Genomic DNA, 18,173 nt, shown 5'->3' on the forward strand with positions numbered 1-18,173 from the left:
TTAAATAATTGTATCTCAATCTCTAAATTGAACTTTAATCACATACAGGAGGCTCTTGCAGGGTCTAGCAAGCTATTAACATAGCAGGGGATAAGAACATCTTAATTAAACAGAACTTGCAATAAAGAAAGCCTAAATAGGGCTCTCTTTACAGGAAGTATTTATGTAAGGCTGTGCAAGTCACATGCAGGGAGGTGTGACTAGGGTTCATAAACAAAGGGATTTAACTCCTAAATGGCAGAGGATTGAGCAGTGAGGCTGCAGGGGCATGTTCTATACACCAAAACTGCTTCATTAAGCTAAAGTTGTTCAGGTGACTATAGTGTCCCTTTAACCCCCTAAGGACCAAACTTCTGGAATAAAAGGAAATCATGACCTATCACATATGTCATGTGTCCCTAAGGGGTTAAAGTAGTACATGTAAAACTGGAGTTCTTAGAATATTCCTATGAACAAATGGAAGTTCAGAACAAAAGCTCATACATATGTTATATTACACCTGGCGTGATTGCTACTAGCCCTCACAGATGGCTCCACTACACATGCACATTTATATAAAGCTATAATTCCTCATAGGTATGCATTAAATCAACCATCTCTATGGGGAACGTTCAGCGTTTCCATGCAGTGAGTGGAGAAACTGAATGTACATGCTTCACACAGTAGCACCTCTAGTGGCCGCCAAAATGACTGCCACTACAAGTCTTGCTAGAAAGCATTTACACTCTATTCTCTGTAGTGGCTCTGGTGACCATAGTGTCCCTTTAAGTCATGCACGTTCACCAGTTAACTGGTGCAATGGGTTAAAAGATGGACTCTAAAAAATACACACACACACACACACACACACACACACTGTATTTAACAGTGGGTTACTCGAATGAGGACAAATTAGGAAAGGTCATGGCAGCAAGACATTTACCAATTTATGACTATACTTAGGGTCTCTAATTCCGTATTCTTGAAACCTGTCCTCGAGACCAGCTATCAACAGTGACTAATTAGTGGATTTTTTTGTGATTTTTATTTTTTATGAGTTACTTGCATATACAGTTAGATCTGGCCTTCTGGTGGCGCTTGAAGGAAAGTTACCAACAGATTTTTACTAGGGCATTTCTATAACATATGCAAGTCTGCACAATTCTTTAAAAGACAAATATTCAAATTGTGCCAGCTAGGTATAGTTCTAAAATGAGAACAAATTAAAAAGACAGATAAAACACCTTAACCGCTATGGCTAAATGCAATGGATAGTGTGCTTTGAGCTGTGACAATACTAGGCTGAAAGTGTACCCCATGATCTTGTTCCCCTTTATTTAAGATGTATCAAAGCGTGATCATGTAGAAGTGTAATTTAAACATCAATTTTGCCATAGAGGGGCAGGCTCGAGGTGCCAGACATGAGAGTCCCAGTTTTTAATCAAAAACACTTGCAAAGCTTAAAGGGACACTCCAGGCACCCAGACCAGGGCCGGACAAGCAGGGCCGGACTGGGAAGAAAATTCGGCCCGGGCATTTTTTAATTACAGTGGCCCACTAAAAAGGGGGCTGGGCCAGATAGGGTGTGTTTTGTCATCACCAATGACAAGCACGCCCCATCATAAAGTGAGCATGTTGGTTCAATGCTCTTCCAGGGTAGACCATGCGCAGAGCTCTGCTTAAGAGCTCTGGCATGAGAAAAAGACCCTGTATTTGTTCTGCACAGCGCAAGCAAATTTAATAACATGCTTGCACTGTATTTGCTTGAAATTTGTCTCTGGTGTCTCCATAGTTGGGATACCAGGAGACAAAAATGCTAGGAAAAGCATATTGTGTAGTCTGTGTGTGAGAGGAGTGCAGTGTGTTTGAGGGGTGTAGTGTGTGTGTGAGGGGTGTGGGGTGTAGTGTGTGTGTGTGTGAGTGATGGGTGCTGTGTTTGCGTGAGGGTGCTATGTGGGTAAGGGTGCTGTGTGTGATGGGTGGAGCGGGTGCTGTGTTTGCATCAGGGTGCTATGTGCATGTGAGGAAGCTGTGTGTGAGGGTGCAGTGTGTGCATGTGAGGAAGCTGTGAGTGTCAGGGGTGCAGTGTGTGTGAGTGAGGGTGCTGTGAGTGTCAGGGGTGTAGGGTGTGTGTGCTGTGAGTGTTAGGGGTGCAGTGTGTGTGTGCTGTGAGTGTTACGGGTGCAGTGTGTGTGTGTGCTGTGAGTGTCAGGGGTGCAGTGTGTGTGTGTGCTGTGAGTGTTAGGGGTGCAGTGTGTGTGCTGTGAGTGTTAGGGGTGCAGTGTGTGTGCTAGGGGTGCAGTGTGTGTGTGCTGTGAGTGTCAGGGGTGCAGTGTGTGTGTGCTGTGAGTGTCAGGGGTGCAATGTGTGTGTGCGCGCTGTGTTAGGGGTGCAGTGTGTGTGTGCTGTGAGTGTGTGTGTGCTGTGTTAGGGGTGCAGTGTGTGTGCTGTGAGTGTTAGAGGTGCAGTGTGTGTGTGCTGTGAGTGTTAGGGGTGCAGTGTGTGTGCTGTGAGTGTTAGGGGTGCTGTGAGTGTCAGGGGTGCAGTGCCCTCCCGGCATTAAGCATGCAGGGCTAGTGCCAGCTGGCCTCTAACCTACAGGGACCACTTAAAAAACATCCCAGCTGGCCTCTAACCTACAGGGACCACTTAAAAAACGCAAATTTGGGCCACCAGGGAATTAGATCAGGACAGGACCCTGAAATCAGTACTGTCCTGCCTAAAACAAGGTTGCAGCCCCATGATGCTCGAGGTTCGCATAAACGTGGGCGTAACGAGGGATATTCCGTATAAACGCAATGCCCACTCTGTATTTTCTCCAGCAGGGCTGTTTACATGGGCACACAGTATACAATGCCTGTGGCACCATACGGGTTAGCTTATAGTCCCACAAAGCAGATCAATTAAAATCGATAAAGAATTAAAAAATAAAAAACAGAAAAAATAAATAAATAGCACAACCCGTAGAAAACTTTTAGTCAGCGGTGTGGCTGTGATAAAATCATGGCAGCAACTCCAAAATGACTGCTGGCGCCAGACACAAGCAAGCATTATACATTGCACTGTAGTGGTTATGGTGCCTTTATAAACTGTACAGATCATGTGTGGTTGGAAGATCATTATATGAGTTACATAATGTGAAGAGGGCTGATGAAAAAGTCTAGTAATAATTAGTCCTTTTGTCATTATCGGCTGCTCCAAGGGACTTTTTTCTTTACAGTGTTAGGGGTGCAGTGTGTGTGCTGTGAGTGTTAGGGGTGCAGTGTGTGTGTGTGCTGTGAGTGAGGGTGCTGGGAGTGTTAGGGATGCAGTGTGTGCTGTGAGTGTTAGGGGTGCAGTGTGTGTGTGTGTGTGCTGTGAGTGTTAGGGGTGCAGTGTGTGTGCTGTGAGTGTTAGGGGTGCAGTGTGTGTGCTGTGAGTGTTAGGGGTGCAGTGTGTGTGTTTGTGTGAGTGAGGGATGCAGTGTGTGCTGTGAGTGTTAGGGGTGCAGTGTGTGTGTGTGTGTGCTGTGAGTGTTAGGGGTGCAGTGTGTGTGTGTGTGTGTGCTGTGAGTGTTAGGGGTGCAGTGTGTGTGTGCTGTGAGTGTTAGGGGTGCAGTGTGTGTGTTTGTGTGAGTGAGGGTGCTGAGTGTTAGGGGTGCAGGGTATCTGAGTAAGTGAGGCTGCTGTGACCTGTATGATTATTTCCCCCCTGCTTACCTTATGCCTGGGAGGGGGGATCCTGCCGCCATCCATCCCTGGTGGTCTAGTGGTGAGTGAACTCTAGCCTGTGGGGCTAGAGTTCACTCTCGTGAGACCCGGAGCGCTCCGAATCTCGCGAGAGGAACCCGGCGGAGCTGCAAGTTAGAGCTCCGCTGGGTTCCTCTACTGGCAGGCTGGATCCCTCCCTCTCTTCCCGCCGGCGGCCGCAATATCCTGCATGTGGGCCGGTGAGGGAGATCTTTGATCTCCCCACCGGCCCGCCATGGACTACTGCAGGGCCGGCGTTCGGATTGTGCCGGCCCTGCAAAGACCGGCAGGGGAGATCCTGTGATCTCCCTGCCTGCCTCGGCCCCTGGCCACCGATGGCCAGTCCGGGCCTGCCTGCAAGTGTAATTATTGCAGTTTTTTATAAACTGCAATAATTATCTTGCAGGGTTAACTCCACCTCTAGTGGCTGTCTACTAGACAGCCACTAGAGGGCACTTCCTGATTTATAGCAAAGATTTTCTTTGCTAGAGCGTCGCTGGAAGTCCTCACGCTGTGAGGACCTCCAGCGTCGCTCATTTCCCCATAGGAAAGCATTGAAATGCACTTTCAATGCTTTCCTATGGGGAGCGCTAATGCGCATGCGAGGCATTGCCGCACATGCACATTAGGTCCCCCCGGCCGGTGGACGGGATCAGTCTCGCCCACCAGCCGATGGAGTCAGTAGGAGGAGCGGCGCGAAGGAGGTAGCAGCGACAAGGGACATAGTCGCTGCCTCAGGTAAGTGACTGAAGGGGTTTTCACCCCTTCAGCAACCGGGGATAGGGGGTTGGGAGGGAGAGGGAACCTGCAGTGCCAGGAAAACAGATTTTGTTTCCCTGGCTCTGGAGTTTTCCTTTAAATTGTGTCAGACAATATAATGACTACAATGGGCGATGAGTTATGGTGCATAGATTGCCCCTTTAAGCATAACTAACACTCAATTAACTATCCACAACGAATATGAAAGATAAGTATTATACATTCAGTCTACACATTGTGTTTACAGAAAATTGCCAGCAATGGTTTTATAGCATAGTCGTTGACCTGCATAGGTCAGTAATGCTTATGATAAAAAGTGAAATGGAGAATGTACTCTTGCTCATCTTACCATACATTTATATTAATTGGTTTTTATTGAGTAAAAGATTTTTTAATTTTGTAATCCCTTTCAAGCCTGTAGTAGTTATGGTGCAAGCAGTGCCTTGGTTATTTCCCAGTATAAGCAGTCAAACCGTTTAAGAATGGTTTGAGAATTTACCTGGGATCCCAGATTCTTGTAGATTTTCCTACAAAAAACAAACTAAAAACCTAGAAAGGCCGCTAAGCTGACAGGAAAATAGAGTAACTTGTATTGGGCCGCATGACACTCAGGGTGAGAGGATATGACGAGAGCTTCTGGGGTGTCCAGGTAAGTTGTCAAACCATTCTTAAGTGGCTTGACTAGTTACATAGCTGAAAAGAGACTTGTATCTACCAAGTTCACCCTTCCTCACATTTGTTTTTTGCTGTTGAGCCAAAAGAATGCAAAAAAGCCCCTCACAGTTTGAAGCACTTCCAATTTTGCATCAAACTAGGAAAAAAAATCCTTCTTGACCCCAGAATGGCAGTCAGATTAATCATTGGATCAAGAAGCTATTACCCTACATTAAAAGATTATATCCTTGAATATTCTGTTTTTGTAAGTATGCATCTAGTTGCTGTTTGAACATCTGTATGGACTCTGATAAAAAACACTTCTTCAGGCAGAGAATTCCACATCCTTATTATTCTTACAGTAAAAAAAAACTAAAAAAAAACTTTGCCTTAGACGAAATCTTCTTTCATCCAGTCTAAACGCATGCCCTTATGTCCTACATAAAGTCTGGTTTGTGAATAGATTTCCACGGAATGGTTTGTATTGGCCCCGGATATATTTGTATAATGTTATCATATCCCCTCTGAAGTGAAATTTTTCTAAACTAAAGAGGCTTAAATGTAACCTTTCTTATTGCTGATATGTTTTATTCCCTTTATTAATTTTGTAGCCCGCCTCTGCCCTTTTTCTAGTGCAATAATATCCTTCTTTAGAACAGGTACCCAAAATTGCACAGCATATTGAAGATGTGGTCTAACCAGTGATTTATAAAGAGGCAAAATGATATTCTCATCCCGAGAATGCATGCCCTTTTTCACACCTTAGCCACTGCTGATTGACATTGCACATTGTTTCATGTCGTGGTCTATAACAATTACAAAGTCAGTTTCATGTGTTGTTATCCCAATTCGCTTCCATTAAGGATATACGTTGCTTGAGCATTCTTTAAGCCGACGTGCATAACTTTGCATTTTTCCACATTAAATTTCATCTGCCATTTGAGAGTGCCCAGTCCATCCAAATCCCTCTGTAGCAAAGTAATATCTTGCTCATGTGGTATTACTGTACAGAGTTTTGTGTCATCTGTCAACAATGAAAACATGACTTTCAATGCTTTTTTTTCTCCCCAAGATCATTTATAAGCATGTTAAATAGAAGCATGAACATTTACCATTAATGACAACTCTTTGTACTCTATTCTTAAGCCAATGTTGTACTCAAGAACAAGAATTTCCATCTAGACCCATTTCTTTGAGTTTGAACACTAATGTATTGTGTGGAACTGTATCAAATGCCTTGGCAAAATCCAAATACATCACATCACATCCACTGCAACACCCTGATCTATACTTCTACTTACTTCTTCATATAATGCAATCAAGTTAGTTTGACAGGACCTATGTATCATAAAACCATGCTGATTTTTGCTGATAACCATGCGGTTCTCAAGGAATTCTTGTATATTATCCCTTAATAACCTTTCAAACACTTTTCCAGCCACAGAAGTTAAGCTCACAGGTCTATAATTTCCAGGCAAGGATTTTAAACCCTTTTTGAATATAGGAACCACATCTGCCTTCCTCCAATACTCTGGAACACTTCCTGAAAGAAAAGAATCTTAATAGAAACTAAGTCTGGGAGGGTGCAAGTGCACTCCTGGTACCATAAACACCAGAGGTCAGTAGTGGTTATGGTGCTTGAAGTGTTCCATTAATATTGATCACGTATGGACCTTTGCAATCTGTCACCCAAACACTGTACATATTTTTACAATCATGATTGCATAATAATATGCCCACACAATAATTGCATATGTATGATCCTGTGAATAATGAGAGTATGCATTAATATAATCAGAACATAAATCCATGTACTATATTTATAGATTTGTTTTATATAACTGCCTTTAACAATACAGGCAAATACTGGTTCATTTATATTACACGTTATATAGCACACTTTTGCAAATATTCTGTAAACCCCCGCCTTCCCCAAAAAACAAAAACAAAAAAACACAAAACAGAACTTTGGATATGATAAATCCATAATGAGAGGGGAGGGACGAGTCAAAGATGTCCCTGAGATGGAAGTCAATTCTGCTTTGCAGATAATAAGTACATTTGTACTGTTTAAGTTGGTTGTGTTCCAGCTGATATGATCTCCTTATCAAAAAAGGACAAAATCTGTAGAACAGGACATTGCTAACACAAGTTATTATCCAAAAATAGAGATTGCAGAGATAACTAGTGTCAAAAATTGTGCCAAAACCAAGTAATAACTACATACTAGCTGCAGAGTGTATAGACAAAAGACTGGCACTAGACATTGTGTCGCTTGTGCACCATTTAACCATTAGAGTACTAATTGGCAGTGGAACCCTTTACAATTCAAAATACTGTACAGCCCTCCAGCACTTAGGAAGTGCCACATAAGACAGAACAGATTTTAAATACAGCAAGTATTTGCTCAAGATCTCTCCTTTCTATATGCATTTAGTGCAATATAAATTTTAATAACATCCTTCCAAAAAAGACATTTGCCAATAGTAACATACAGTTATCATGATTTACAAATCATATGGGTGGTTACCTAATTGTTTGGACAGTTAGTCTTGTGTAAAAGCAATTACTCTACCTGAAGAGGGATGAATGCATAGGACTAGATTAGCACATACTTTTACCGCTACATCTGCCGTTTTAAACCTATATGCAAGAGAATAAAATATCTTACACTTTATTTTGCATTTTCTCTTTTAACATCTATGGTCCATTATAACAGAGGCTGGATGATATCTAGAGACACTGTTTGATATATTTAGCATTTCTGAAGGCTTTAATTTGGCAATAAAAGTAATCACTTCTATATGCTTTGCATTTACATTTGAAGATCTTAGGAAATCTTCAGGATGGACTCTGTGCCTAAGGGAGGTTTTATAGCACCTTGTTACATTTTATTACTTTGTTTTTGGACACTTAAAGGTTGTGTTTGCCACTGTATACATTTACTAAATTAGCTCAGGAGAGTTTTCAGTTCTAAAACATGGTCCTATTGCTGTTTGTGTGGCCTATTTTGCCTTAAACCTGAACCATACACAGAAACAAGCAGAATCACAGGCGGCAATAGATGGGTGGGTGGGGGTATGAACAAATATTACATATTTCAAAAAGGCAGCACCAGACTCAGTATAGTCAGCAGAGGTAGGTGGATTTTAGACTTCTGATTATTTTTTTGGTACTTGTAGTAATGAAACATCACTTTTTGAACACATATTGGAGATTTACAAAGAAAGATCCAACTCATTCTCTCTTGCTCAAGCATGTGCTTTGTGTTATGCAATAGAATTATTACGGACCCTTGAAACTACATCATACCAGTTATCTCCATACATGCTCAGTGTTTACATTAATAAGACAAAATCGAAAATCTTGGACACTTCCTTACCCTGCATGATGCACTAATTGCTTGACAAAAGTGGATGATTGGTAACCCCCAAAAAGAAATAAAATCCAGTGCAGTGAGCACAAGACACCATAAATGTATTGATGAATAACTCACCAACACATTCATAGGTTTAGGTGCAACTTTACAAAATTAAGCAAACTAATATAACTGCCAGGTATAAATATATTGTTAAATAGGATATGATTTTAATATGTAAAAAAGTGAAAAGGAAAAAAAAATTGTGTAAATTAACAGCCAAGTGTCCCTTAAAAAGACATTATATTGGTTTGTACAGCAATGTGGTAACATATTTCTTCTTATAACGGTGTGTTGCACTTAGCACCATTACGCCATCCTACAATAAGAGAATAAGAATTAAAAAAAAAAAAAATACCCACACATAAAAAAATGAATAATAAAAAGAGTCACAAGATATTTGGTGTACCTTAATTGAGAGTGCATAAAGATGGTTCAGCATGACATGGTTAGGTTCTGGGAGCAAGGCTGGATCACACTGCAATGTAAAAAGGACAATGTAGGAACAGATAGGATCAGATACAGCAAATTGTGTCATCACCAAATAGCAGTACGTTTTACTCAAGTAAAATAGCCAATAGGCAAAGCAAACTACAAATGAAATCCAAACTGCAATCATTGGTTAAAAAGCATATACGTTTACTTACCGAAATGCCTGTGTCTTTATTAAGAATAACTTGTAGTAAATGGGGAGGGAGGATGGGTGGATTTTTAAAGCGTTCTTCTAGTTTACAATTATAAGGATCTTGTTGATATGGGCCAGGTGGTGAACTGGATAACTCTAAAACAAGAAATAAAAGGATTTAAATACACACCAGGTATTCCCCAATGTTAATTTTAGACCAAAATAGCTGAACTAGAGTCATAGTTGACATGAACATTTTTTTCTTCTATTTTGGTATTATAGTTTAAATTTACTTAGAATTTCTGACAATTATCACTTTAGTGCATAACCCTGACAGCCACAAAACTAAGGAATGAATACCAGATATTTACAATTAACATGTTACAGTTGAACTATTTTGATGCCATGATAACAAAACACACATGTTGGATCTGATCTAGTACAGAAAAATACCAATGTGATTTGCTAAATAACCAAATCAGCAGGTTAGAAAAGGTAGTCTAATCCCAAAGATGCAATAATCAGGTACACAAATATTCACAATTAGTCCTTACAGATATAAAATAAAAGCATTCATTTTGATAAAAGCATTCATTTTGATAAAAGCATTCATTTTGATAAAAGCATTCATTTTGATAAAAGCACTTTAGAATGGTAGGAAATAATAAAGAAAGAAAAAAAAAAAGTATTACTAAATACACACTACTCTAATTGCATGTAAACACACACAATAAATTCTGGTTTTAGTTCTGTTGACAGTTATAAGCTTACCTGACAAATCAGAGCCCTTCAAAGAATCCACCATTAAGGCATCAAAAACTTCAAAGTCTGTTTTCTTCACTTGAATTACATTATTTACTGTGCCAAGTTGGCTGGTCGCTACAGGCTGGTTATAGAAACAAAAATTAAGTTTACCGACTGAAAAATTATATTTCAACTCAAAATTTATCATCTTAGACAGACATAGAATTTAATAAAGGAATCCTTATGAATAAGCCTGTTCATATTTATTTCCTTGACAGCCAGTGGGTGATTCAAGCTGGGATAGTTGCATCCTTCACCATCGGAGTTGTAGAAAACTACCAGTGTGTTATTCATGAAATACAGCTGTTTGTCATTCAATTGATCAATTTATAGAGTTACAAACTTGGGGTAAGAAAGTTCACCGTCAGATTCAGGGACCTGCAGTGACACTAACATAGGTAGGGTAAAAACGTTGGCGTTAAGAATACATGCTGTAGTGCTGCTTTAATTATGTTTCAAAGCACTGCAAAATAGATTTGAAGAAAAATGAATAAACTAGGACAGGGGTAGGCAACCTATGGCATGCGTGTCATGCACGGCACTCAAGGCTGCCAGAGCCACACAGGGTCTGGCCTATCAGGAGTCCCATTGAAACTTCAGATATCTGTTAATACGAAAAGGACAATCCTCAATTGATGCATTACAGCACGTAGAGGAAGTGATCTCAAATCACTTAATTCCAGCACTTGTGAATGGGAATCCACACTGGAGTAGAGTAGCCCGCAGCTGCTGTTGCAGCTCCTGTCCTTGAGCTGTAACTGGCCAGCCTGGTCCCTACACATACTGCTAGATATACATAGAAATGCAGAATAACCCTCCCCTTATACAAACAATACGAACAGCCCACACACAAACATATTACACAATCCACACACGCACAACCCCACATGCAATATACCCAACAGCCCCACACAATTCCACAAGCGGCCCCCATACATAGGCATCATACACAACACCACAAACTACTTGTGAACAATATAGTAGCTCATATATTATTGCCATTTATATAGCACCAAAAGATTCCATAGCGCTTTACAATATTATTAGAGAGGGGATTTAACTATAAATAGGACAATTACAAGAAAACGTACAGAAATGATAAGTTGAAGAGGGCCCTGCTCAACCATATATGCACGATGCAAAGCAAATGCAGTATAAATAACACAAGCAGAATATGGCAATATGCACACCTCGATGTAAAAAAAAAAAAAAAAAATAGGACATCACAATCTTATTTTGGCACAGTACTGCTAAAAGGTTGCCTACCCCTGAACAAGGTTAAAACTACTGAGGACTTAGTTGACTTCACATAATGTAAAATGTGAGAGATTTTCCTAGGAAAAATATGGGTTTTAAGAAAAAAAATAGGAAATAAAATAAACCATTAAGCTGCAATTTTCTCACTGCAATCAAACAGTGAAACGGAGTAGTCTGGGGCAGCAGAGCCAGTGACAATGTGCCCTGGTAAGGTTCTGTAAAATACTGTAATGACAGGCGTGTTACATTGTGATTTATTGTGTAAAATAATATACAAGTTACCTCAGCAGGATCGTGAGTCCACTGACCATCTACAAGAAATTTGTACTGATGTTCACCTTCTGGAAGGTCTAATATTGCAACAAAGTTGTTATGGCTGAAACACAGAACAAAACGTAGTAAACTAGTTTGTATAGAAAAAAAAAAGGGAAGAATACACAATACTCTGAAATATTAAGAGATTATTATTCATTCATGAAACTAACAATATTCTTAGCTGAACTAAAAAGTTGTGGTAAATAAATATTAGATCCAAAATGGGTGCGGGTGTCATTGTAGAGTAATAGTCAAGTCAATGTCTGTAAAAACCAAATGAGAGGAAAAACAAAAAAACTAAATAACTTCCATTAGTTTAAATAGGCATAAGGATTTGGGAAGAGCGCAGGCAACACTTTTTTTCTTTTCTTTGGTTTTTACCAATTGGGGCTGATGTGTAATATGGTCATTGCTGGACCCCCAAGAGTAGTGGGAGTTTGAGCGCAGGACTTGTTTTTTTTGTATTTGAAGTCAATCTCTGTGTTTGTCCTAGCCAGTGTTCATGACACAGTATGCTTGCAGAGAGTACCAGACTAATTGTTGACTTCGATCAGTTTCTCAGTTTAGGATGCGATGTTATTAAACTTGCTCCCCAGACACAGATCATTCTTTATCTTTACACTAAATCCCTCCCTCCAAAAAAATACCAGAACTATAGTCCACTTGCCAGGTTTTTGAACTATTCTGTACTATACTATGTATTATTCTGAAATGCCAGTTAAAAAAATGTTACTCGCATCAGATTGAAGGTGCCGGACCATTATCGGGTGCCTGCTGACTGAGACATTCTGTAGAACTTACAAAGTACAGTGTCCAGTAACAAAGTAATGTCCTTACCTTAAATTATTATAACAAAAGCCTATACTTCTTTGAACTGTGTTTCAGTGACCATTTACCTTTTGGTGAGCGGAATCTTGCTCCAGTTATTAAATGACCCAGCTAAATAAATGTCCTTCCCTCCACCAGTCCAGCGAAAAACTGTAGGACGTGCCTGAGAGGGTGTCTTGTCATTTACTTCTAAATCTTGTTGCCAGGCTAGAAACTCTTCCTTCTCTAGGGGAGCCTGAGAAAGAAAAAAAAAATCTGCATGAACAAAATTATAAATGAGTTGCAAATATAAAATGGTCTGTAGTCTACAGATATACACCACCTATTTTGCCTTCCTTATATACCATTATACAAGGAGAGTTCGCTTGCTCGGTCAGTTAATTCTTCAGCATAAAGGTGGACACTGAAGAAAGGATTGGCTAGTGGGGAAGGGATCTAATTTGAAATAGTTCTTTTTTTTCGCTCGATCTATATGGTCTGCTTGCCACTCTGCTAGCACAATGTATAGATCATATTTAATGTCATGGTACCAATAGTACATGTGCACTTTACATTGTAAATTTCTCAATTTCCTCACTTGCAGGGAAGGTTTAAAAAAACACTACAGTCACCAAAACAATTTTAGCTTAATAAAGCAGTGTCGGTGTACAGAACATGCCTCTGCAGTCTTACTGCTCAATTCTCTGCCACTTAGGAGTTAAATCAATGTGTTTATGCAGACCTATTCACACCTGCCTGCATGTGACTTGCACAGACTTCCAAAACCAGGGCTTGACATATCCAGGCTCCAGGTCACTGTGATTAGGAATTTTGTCCTGGCGTGTGGTGTTTGTCAGCACTGGCCACCTGTGCGGAATGGAAGCAGGTAGCAAGGGACCTGTAATCTTCCTGCTCTCTCATGTGCCCTACAGTGACGCTACGAGCTGGGATAGGACGTCTCTCAGGCCCCAGCATCACTAACCAGTATGTAAGAGAGCAGAGCAAAATAATTCTAAACAAACTTAAAGGGACACTATAATCACAAAAGAACCAATACAGCTTAAAGTGGCACTGTCATTTCCTCCTAAAAAAAAAAAAATTGTATTTCATAAAGATAAAATCTTTATGAATACTCATTAGGACTGTGTTGGAATTTCACTGAAATTCCAACCCAGTCAAGAGATATACAGAGACAAAATAGTGATGTCACTCTCAGGGAAAATGTGCAAATCCCCCAAAAGGTGACTGAGCAACTTAAATGCATTGAATCATGCATCTTTATGGGGAACGTTCAGCACCTCAGAGATGCATGGATTCAATGCAGCCTTATGAGGAGATGCTGGTTGGCGCACTCCCTGCATTTTGCCACACATACACAATAGCCTTCCAATGTTTCCTAGGGGAAGTCATTGGATTGGCTGAGATAATCAAGAATGATGATCTCAGCCAGAGAGGCAGAGCAAGCCACAGCGAGGCTGGTGCCATGTGGGAGAAAACAAGTAAAAATCACCTTTTCAAAGCAAGGTGTGGGGGACAGGGAGCTAAATAGTATGTTTAAAACTATAGTGTCAGGAATACAGGCGTTTGTATTCCTGACACTATAGTGTTCATTTAAGGAGCACCTATAATTGTAATCATTGCACACCTCTTGAACCACAAAAGCCTTACTTCCTACACAAATCTTTTTTCAAAATGAACAGTTTTGGTACCATTTAGAATTTTCTTAAAAGGAACACAAACAACTGCCTCTCTTGGCAAACTTATTACCTCATTTGGATGTCCTTGTGCTTTCTGAAACTCAATCTCTCTAACACTGAGCTCCTTTCCTCCTCCTAATACTGATCCTCCTCTTTCGCTCTCCCTTCAAGTTAGTGGTACCCACATCAGTCCATCATTGCAAGCGTGCTGTCCTGGCGTCACACTTGATTCTGGCCTCACATCCAGTATGTTGCCAAATCCTGTAGATTCCATCTTAAAAACATAGCCTGCATCAGCCCCTTTCTTACGCAAGATGCTACCAAGGAGCTTGTCCATGCTCTAATAATTTCCTGCATGGATTACTGTAACCCTCTTCTAAATGGTCTTCCCAAAAGCCGTATTGCCATGCTACAGTCTGTAGTGAATGCTGCCGCCAGACTAATTTTACTCTCTAGTCAGGCCTCTCACACGTCACCCCTCTGTCAGTCCTTACATTAGCTTCCTGTATCCTATAGGAGTCAATTCAAAGTGCTCATACCTATAAAGCACTGAACAATTCTAGCCCCTCCAATATCTCTTCACAGGTCCATAGGTATACCCCTTCTTGGTCTCTCCACTCTGCCTGTGACCTTCTACTGTCCGCACCCGTACGGCCAATTCACGCTTGCAGGACTTCTCGCAGGCAGCTCCCTTCGTATGGAATAGCCTGCCTACGGCCATCAGACTTTCCCCATGTCTTTAATAATTTAAGAGGTGCATTAAAACCCATATATTTAGGAAAGCTTATGGCCTCCCAGAGTAACCTCTACCTCACATACCTGTCTCTTGCTCTCTCCTATAGGGCAGTGCTGTACTCTCTCCTCCAGCTCTGCTTCACTCCCACCTTATTTGATTGCCATTTCCTGTCCTATGTGTTTAATACCCCACCTCCTATAGACTAAGCTCGTTTGAGCAGGTTCCTCTTCAACCTATCGTTCCTGTACGTTTTCTTGTAATTTTCCCATTTATAGTTAACCCCCCTCTCATAATATTGTGAAGTGCTACAGAATCCATGGGCACTATATAAAAATGAAACTCTGAACAGCAGTGCTGCCAGCCCTAGGAAGCACCTCTAGTAGCCATCTGAGGAGTGGCCACATGGAGGTGTCCCTAGGGAGCAATGTAAACACTGCTTTTTCTATGAAGGCAATAATTAATACTCACCAGAACAACTTCATTAAGCTGTAGTTGTTCTGGTGACTATGGTGTCCCTTTAATGATGGACCATTCAAAAACTAATGCACCTAACAACTTGGTCTCAATGAAGTGAATATAGTGTCTGGATTCCCAAGGGTTCATCTCTCCATTCGATATTAAAACCATTTTAATGGTGTAATATGGAACAGGGGCTCTCAGTAGCCCACAGACCAGCTCTTGTTGGATTTATAAAAAAAAAATTCTTCCTTATACAGCTTTGTAATTCCAAAGCTAGTGACAACATCTGATGCTCTAAGCCCATCAGTGGCGCCCAGTCCTTGGCTTCCGCAAGGTTCTTTCATTGAAGCCTCGAACATTGCTGGAAGGTATGGGAAGGAGCAGTCAGACACCATAACTATAGGGATTAAAATTGCGCATAAATGGTTTAAGTCCTTAAATTATCTAGGCACCCAGGACCTTCTGGCATCCCAACAACTTTTTTAAGAGTAAGTTATTTTGGAACCTAGACTGCTCCTTTAAAAGACCCAAGTATTCAATGGCGAGATTGAAAAATGTAGATGTGGAGAAATAGAAATACTACAACTCAGCTAGTCTAGATGTGGAGAAATAGAAATACTACAACTCAGCTAGTCATAGCTTGGTGATTTTAGCATTAGTTTTGAATGCCCCCCCCCCTTGAATTTATTGTCTAGCAGTGGCACTGAAAACCCATGTCTTAGAGAACATGCAGACATAAAGACATACAATAAAGTGAAATATTAAAGTCAGAGTAGGATGTTGCCCGCATCCGCCCCTTTCTTGCACCAGATACTACCAAGGAGCTTGTCCATGCTCTAGTAATTTCCCGCATGGATTATTGTAACCCTCTCCTGATTGGTCTCCCCAATAGCCGTACTGCACCCTTACAGTCCGTAATGAATGCTGCTGCTAGATTGATTTTCCTCTCTAGTCGTTTCTCTCACACCTCACCCCTCTGCCAGTCCTTACATTGGCTTCCTGTATGCTATAGGAGTCAATTCAAGGTACTAACTCACACCTATAAAGCACTGAACAACTCTAGCCCCTCTTATATCTCCTCACAGATCCATAGGTATGTCCCTTCTCGGTCTCTCCGTTCTGCCCGTGACCACCTCCTGTCCGTTGTCCGCACTCGTACGGCCAACTCGCGCTTGCAGGACTTCTCACGGGCGGCTCCCTTCCTATGGAATAGCCTGCCTACCGCCATCAGACTCTCCCCTAGTCTTACATCTTTTAAGAAGTGCCTTAAAACCCATCTCTTTAGGAAAGCTTATGGCCTCCAAGACTAACCCTTACCTCACATACCTGTCTCTTGCCCTCTCCGAAAGGGCAGCCCACCTTATTTGATTGTAAATTCCTGTCCTAATGTGTTTTACACCCCACCTCCTATAGAATGTAAGCTCGTTTGAGCAGGGTCCTCTTCAACCTATTGTTCCTGTAAGTTTATTTGTAACTGTCCTATTTATAGTTAAATCCCCCTCTCATAATATTGTAAAGCGCTACGGAATCTGTTGGCGCTATATAAATGGCAATAATAAATAAATAAATAAATACAATGGCATTTGAATAAGTTGTGGTTCTGGGAACATACCAGGTCCAGGCCAAATAACCCGAATTCCGTTTTTAGTTATTTATGCTGCTGCCTATGTATGGAGATCCCACCATACCAGTAAGAGCAAGAAGTCACAAATTGAACTTTACTCCCTGAGTTGGTAATGTCACAAACACTGATACATGACAAGGGGCACACCTCATTGCAGGGCTCGGCTTCCCTTGCTCCCCACTTGCAGGGTTAAGCTTCCCTTGCCCCACTTCCCCCACTTGCAGGGCTCGGCTTCCCTTACCTCCTCATTGCAGGTCTCGGCTTACCTTGCTCGCCTGAGCCGGGAACATTACAGCATCCTCCGGGCTGTCTATTAGGATTTTAGTCCGGTCATCTCCTTTCCCCGAACCCCCTGTGCTGTCCCTGCGTCCTTTGTTGAGGCCGGCCCGCTCGCTGCTTGTATTCCCCATGGTTTTGATATCGAAGAAGCCCCTACACTATAACTCCAGGGTCACTTTTGTTTATACGCCTGCCGACTGTCCTTCCGGTGCTTACTTCCGGCCATTGGAACGCAAATGCGTTCCAAGCCTCTATACAACTGATAGTAGATACCATGTTACTGCTTTTACAAGAGGGATAGGAAGGAAGCTAAACATTCTATTTGGGTAGGGTTAGAATTTTTAACATTCTAAATCAGTTGTTATTAGCCAGCGTGAAACTAGAGTTTTAGACTGTCTAATGTAAATTTTGTGCAGAATCTCCACAGGGTGTGAAGGAAAACATCCTCAACTAAAGTAAATTACATAAAATAGATATAGCTTTACCCCAACATTGTATAAACATTTGGCCACAAGGGAAGGAATCAGTGTCTGACAATGGTGCACTTCAACTGTCTTGTTGAGACATATGACATTGCCAGAAATGAATTCAATTGCATTCCTGACTTGACACGCGCCTCATTACTTGTGCTTGGACCAATTCTAACAGACGGCAAAGTTCCCTAGTGCAGTGCTTCCCAACCCAGTCCTCAAGGCACACCCACCAGTCCAGGATTTAAGGATTACCCAGTTTTGTCTAAGGTGTTTTTAGAAAAAAAGAAAAAAAACACCTTAGACAAAACTGGGTAATCCTTAAATCCTGGACTGGTAGGTTTGCCTTGAGGACTGGGTTGGGAAACACTGCCCTAGTGCAATACTGGTACAATAGGGCCAGGGACATCCAATTATAAATAAAGTTTCATGCAGCCTTGCAGTTCAGTAGTTGGTATTTAGCATGTGTCCACTGTTAGCTCATTATTTTCTCTCTGCAACAATATTGAATCTAATGTCATTCATTTTTCAGTATGAAAAAGCGATTATCCTCGAGGGTCTG

At 41.2% G+C, this 18,173-nt stretch overlaps 1 protein-coding gene across 2 annotated transcripts; it reads right to left on the bottom strand.

Annotated features, from left to right (window-relative positions):
- Positions 1-7,042: 7,042 nt before the first annotated feature.
- Positions 7,043-17,373, bottom strand: PRKAB1 (protein kinase AMP-activated non-catalytic subunit beta 1). Of its 2 annotated transcripts, none has more exons than XM_063454604.1 (7): positions 17,138-17,373; positions 12,436-12,602; positions 11,507-11,600; positions 9,935-10,049; positions 9,186-9,319; positions 8,948-9,016; positions 7,043-8,857 (listed from the first exon to the last, which is right to left on the bottom strand). In XM_063454604.1, the coding sequence occupies exons 1-7, from the start codon at positions 17,270-17,272 to the stop codon at positions 8,780-8,782; spliced, it is 792 nt and encodes a 263-aa protein (XP_063310674.1). In that variant the 5' UTR covers positions 17,273-17,373; the 3' UTR covers positions 7,043-8,779. The 2 variants fall into 2 exon arrangements, with proteins under 2 accessions (XP_063310674.1, XP_063310673.1); XM_063454603.1 differs by having other exon boundaries at positions 17,129-17,372.
- Between the last annotated feature and the right edge of the window lie 800 nt (positions 17,374-18,173).

This window comes from Pelobates fuscus, chromosome 5, assembly GCF_036172605.1.
Source record: "Pelobates fuscus isolate aPelFus1 chromosome 5, aPelFus1.pri, whole genome shotgun sequence".
NCBI lineage: Eukaryota > Metazoa > Chordata > Amphibia > Anura > Pelobatidae > Pelobates > Pelobates fuscus.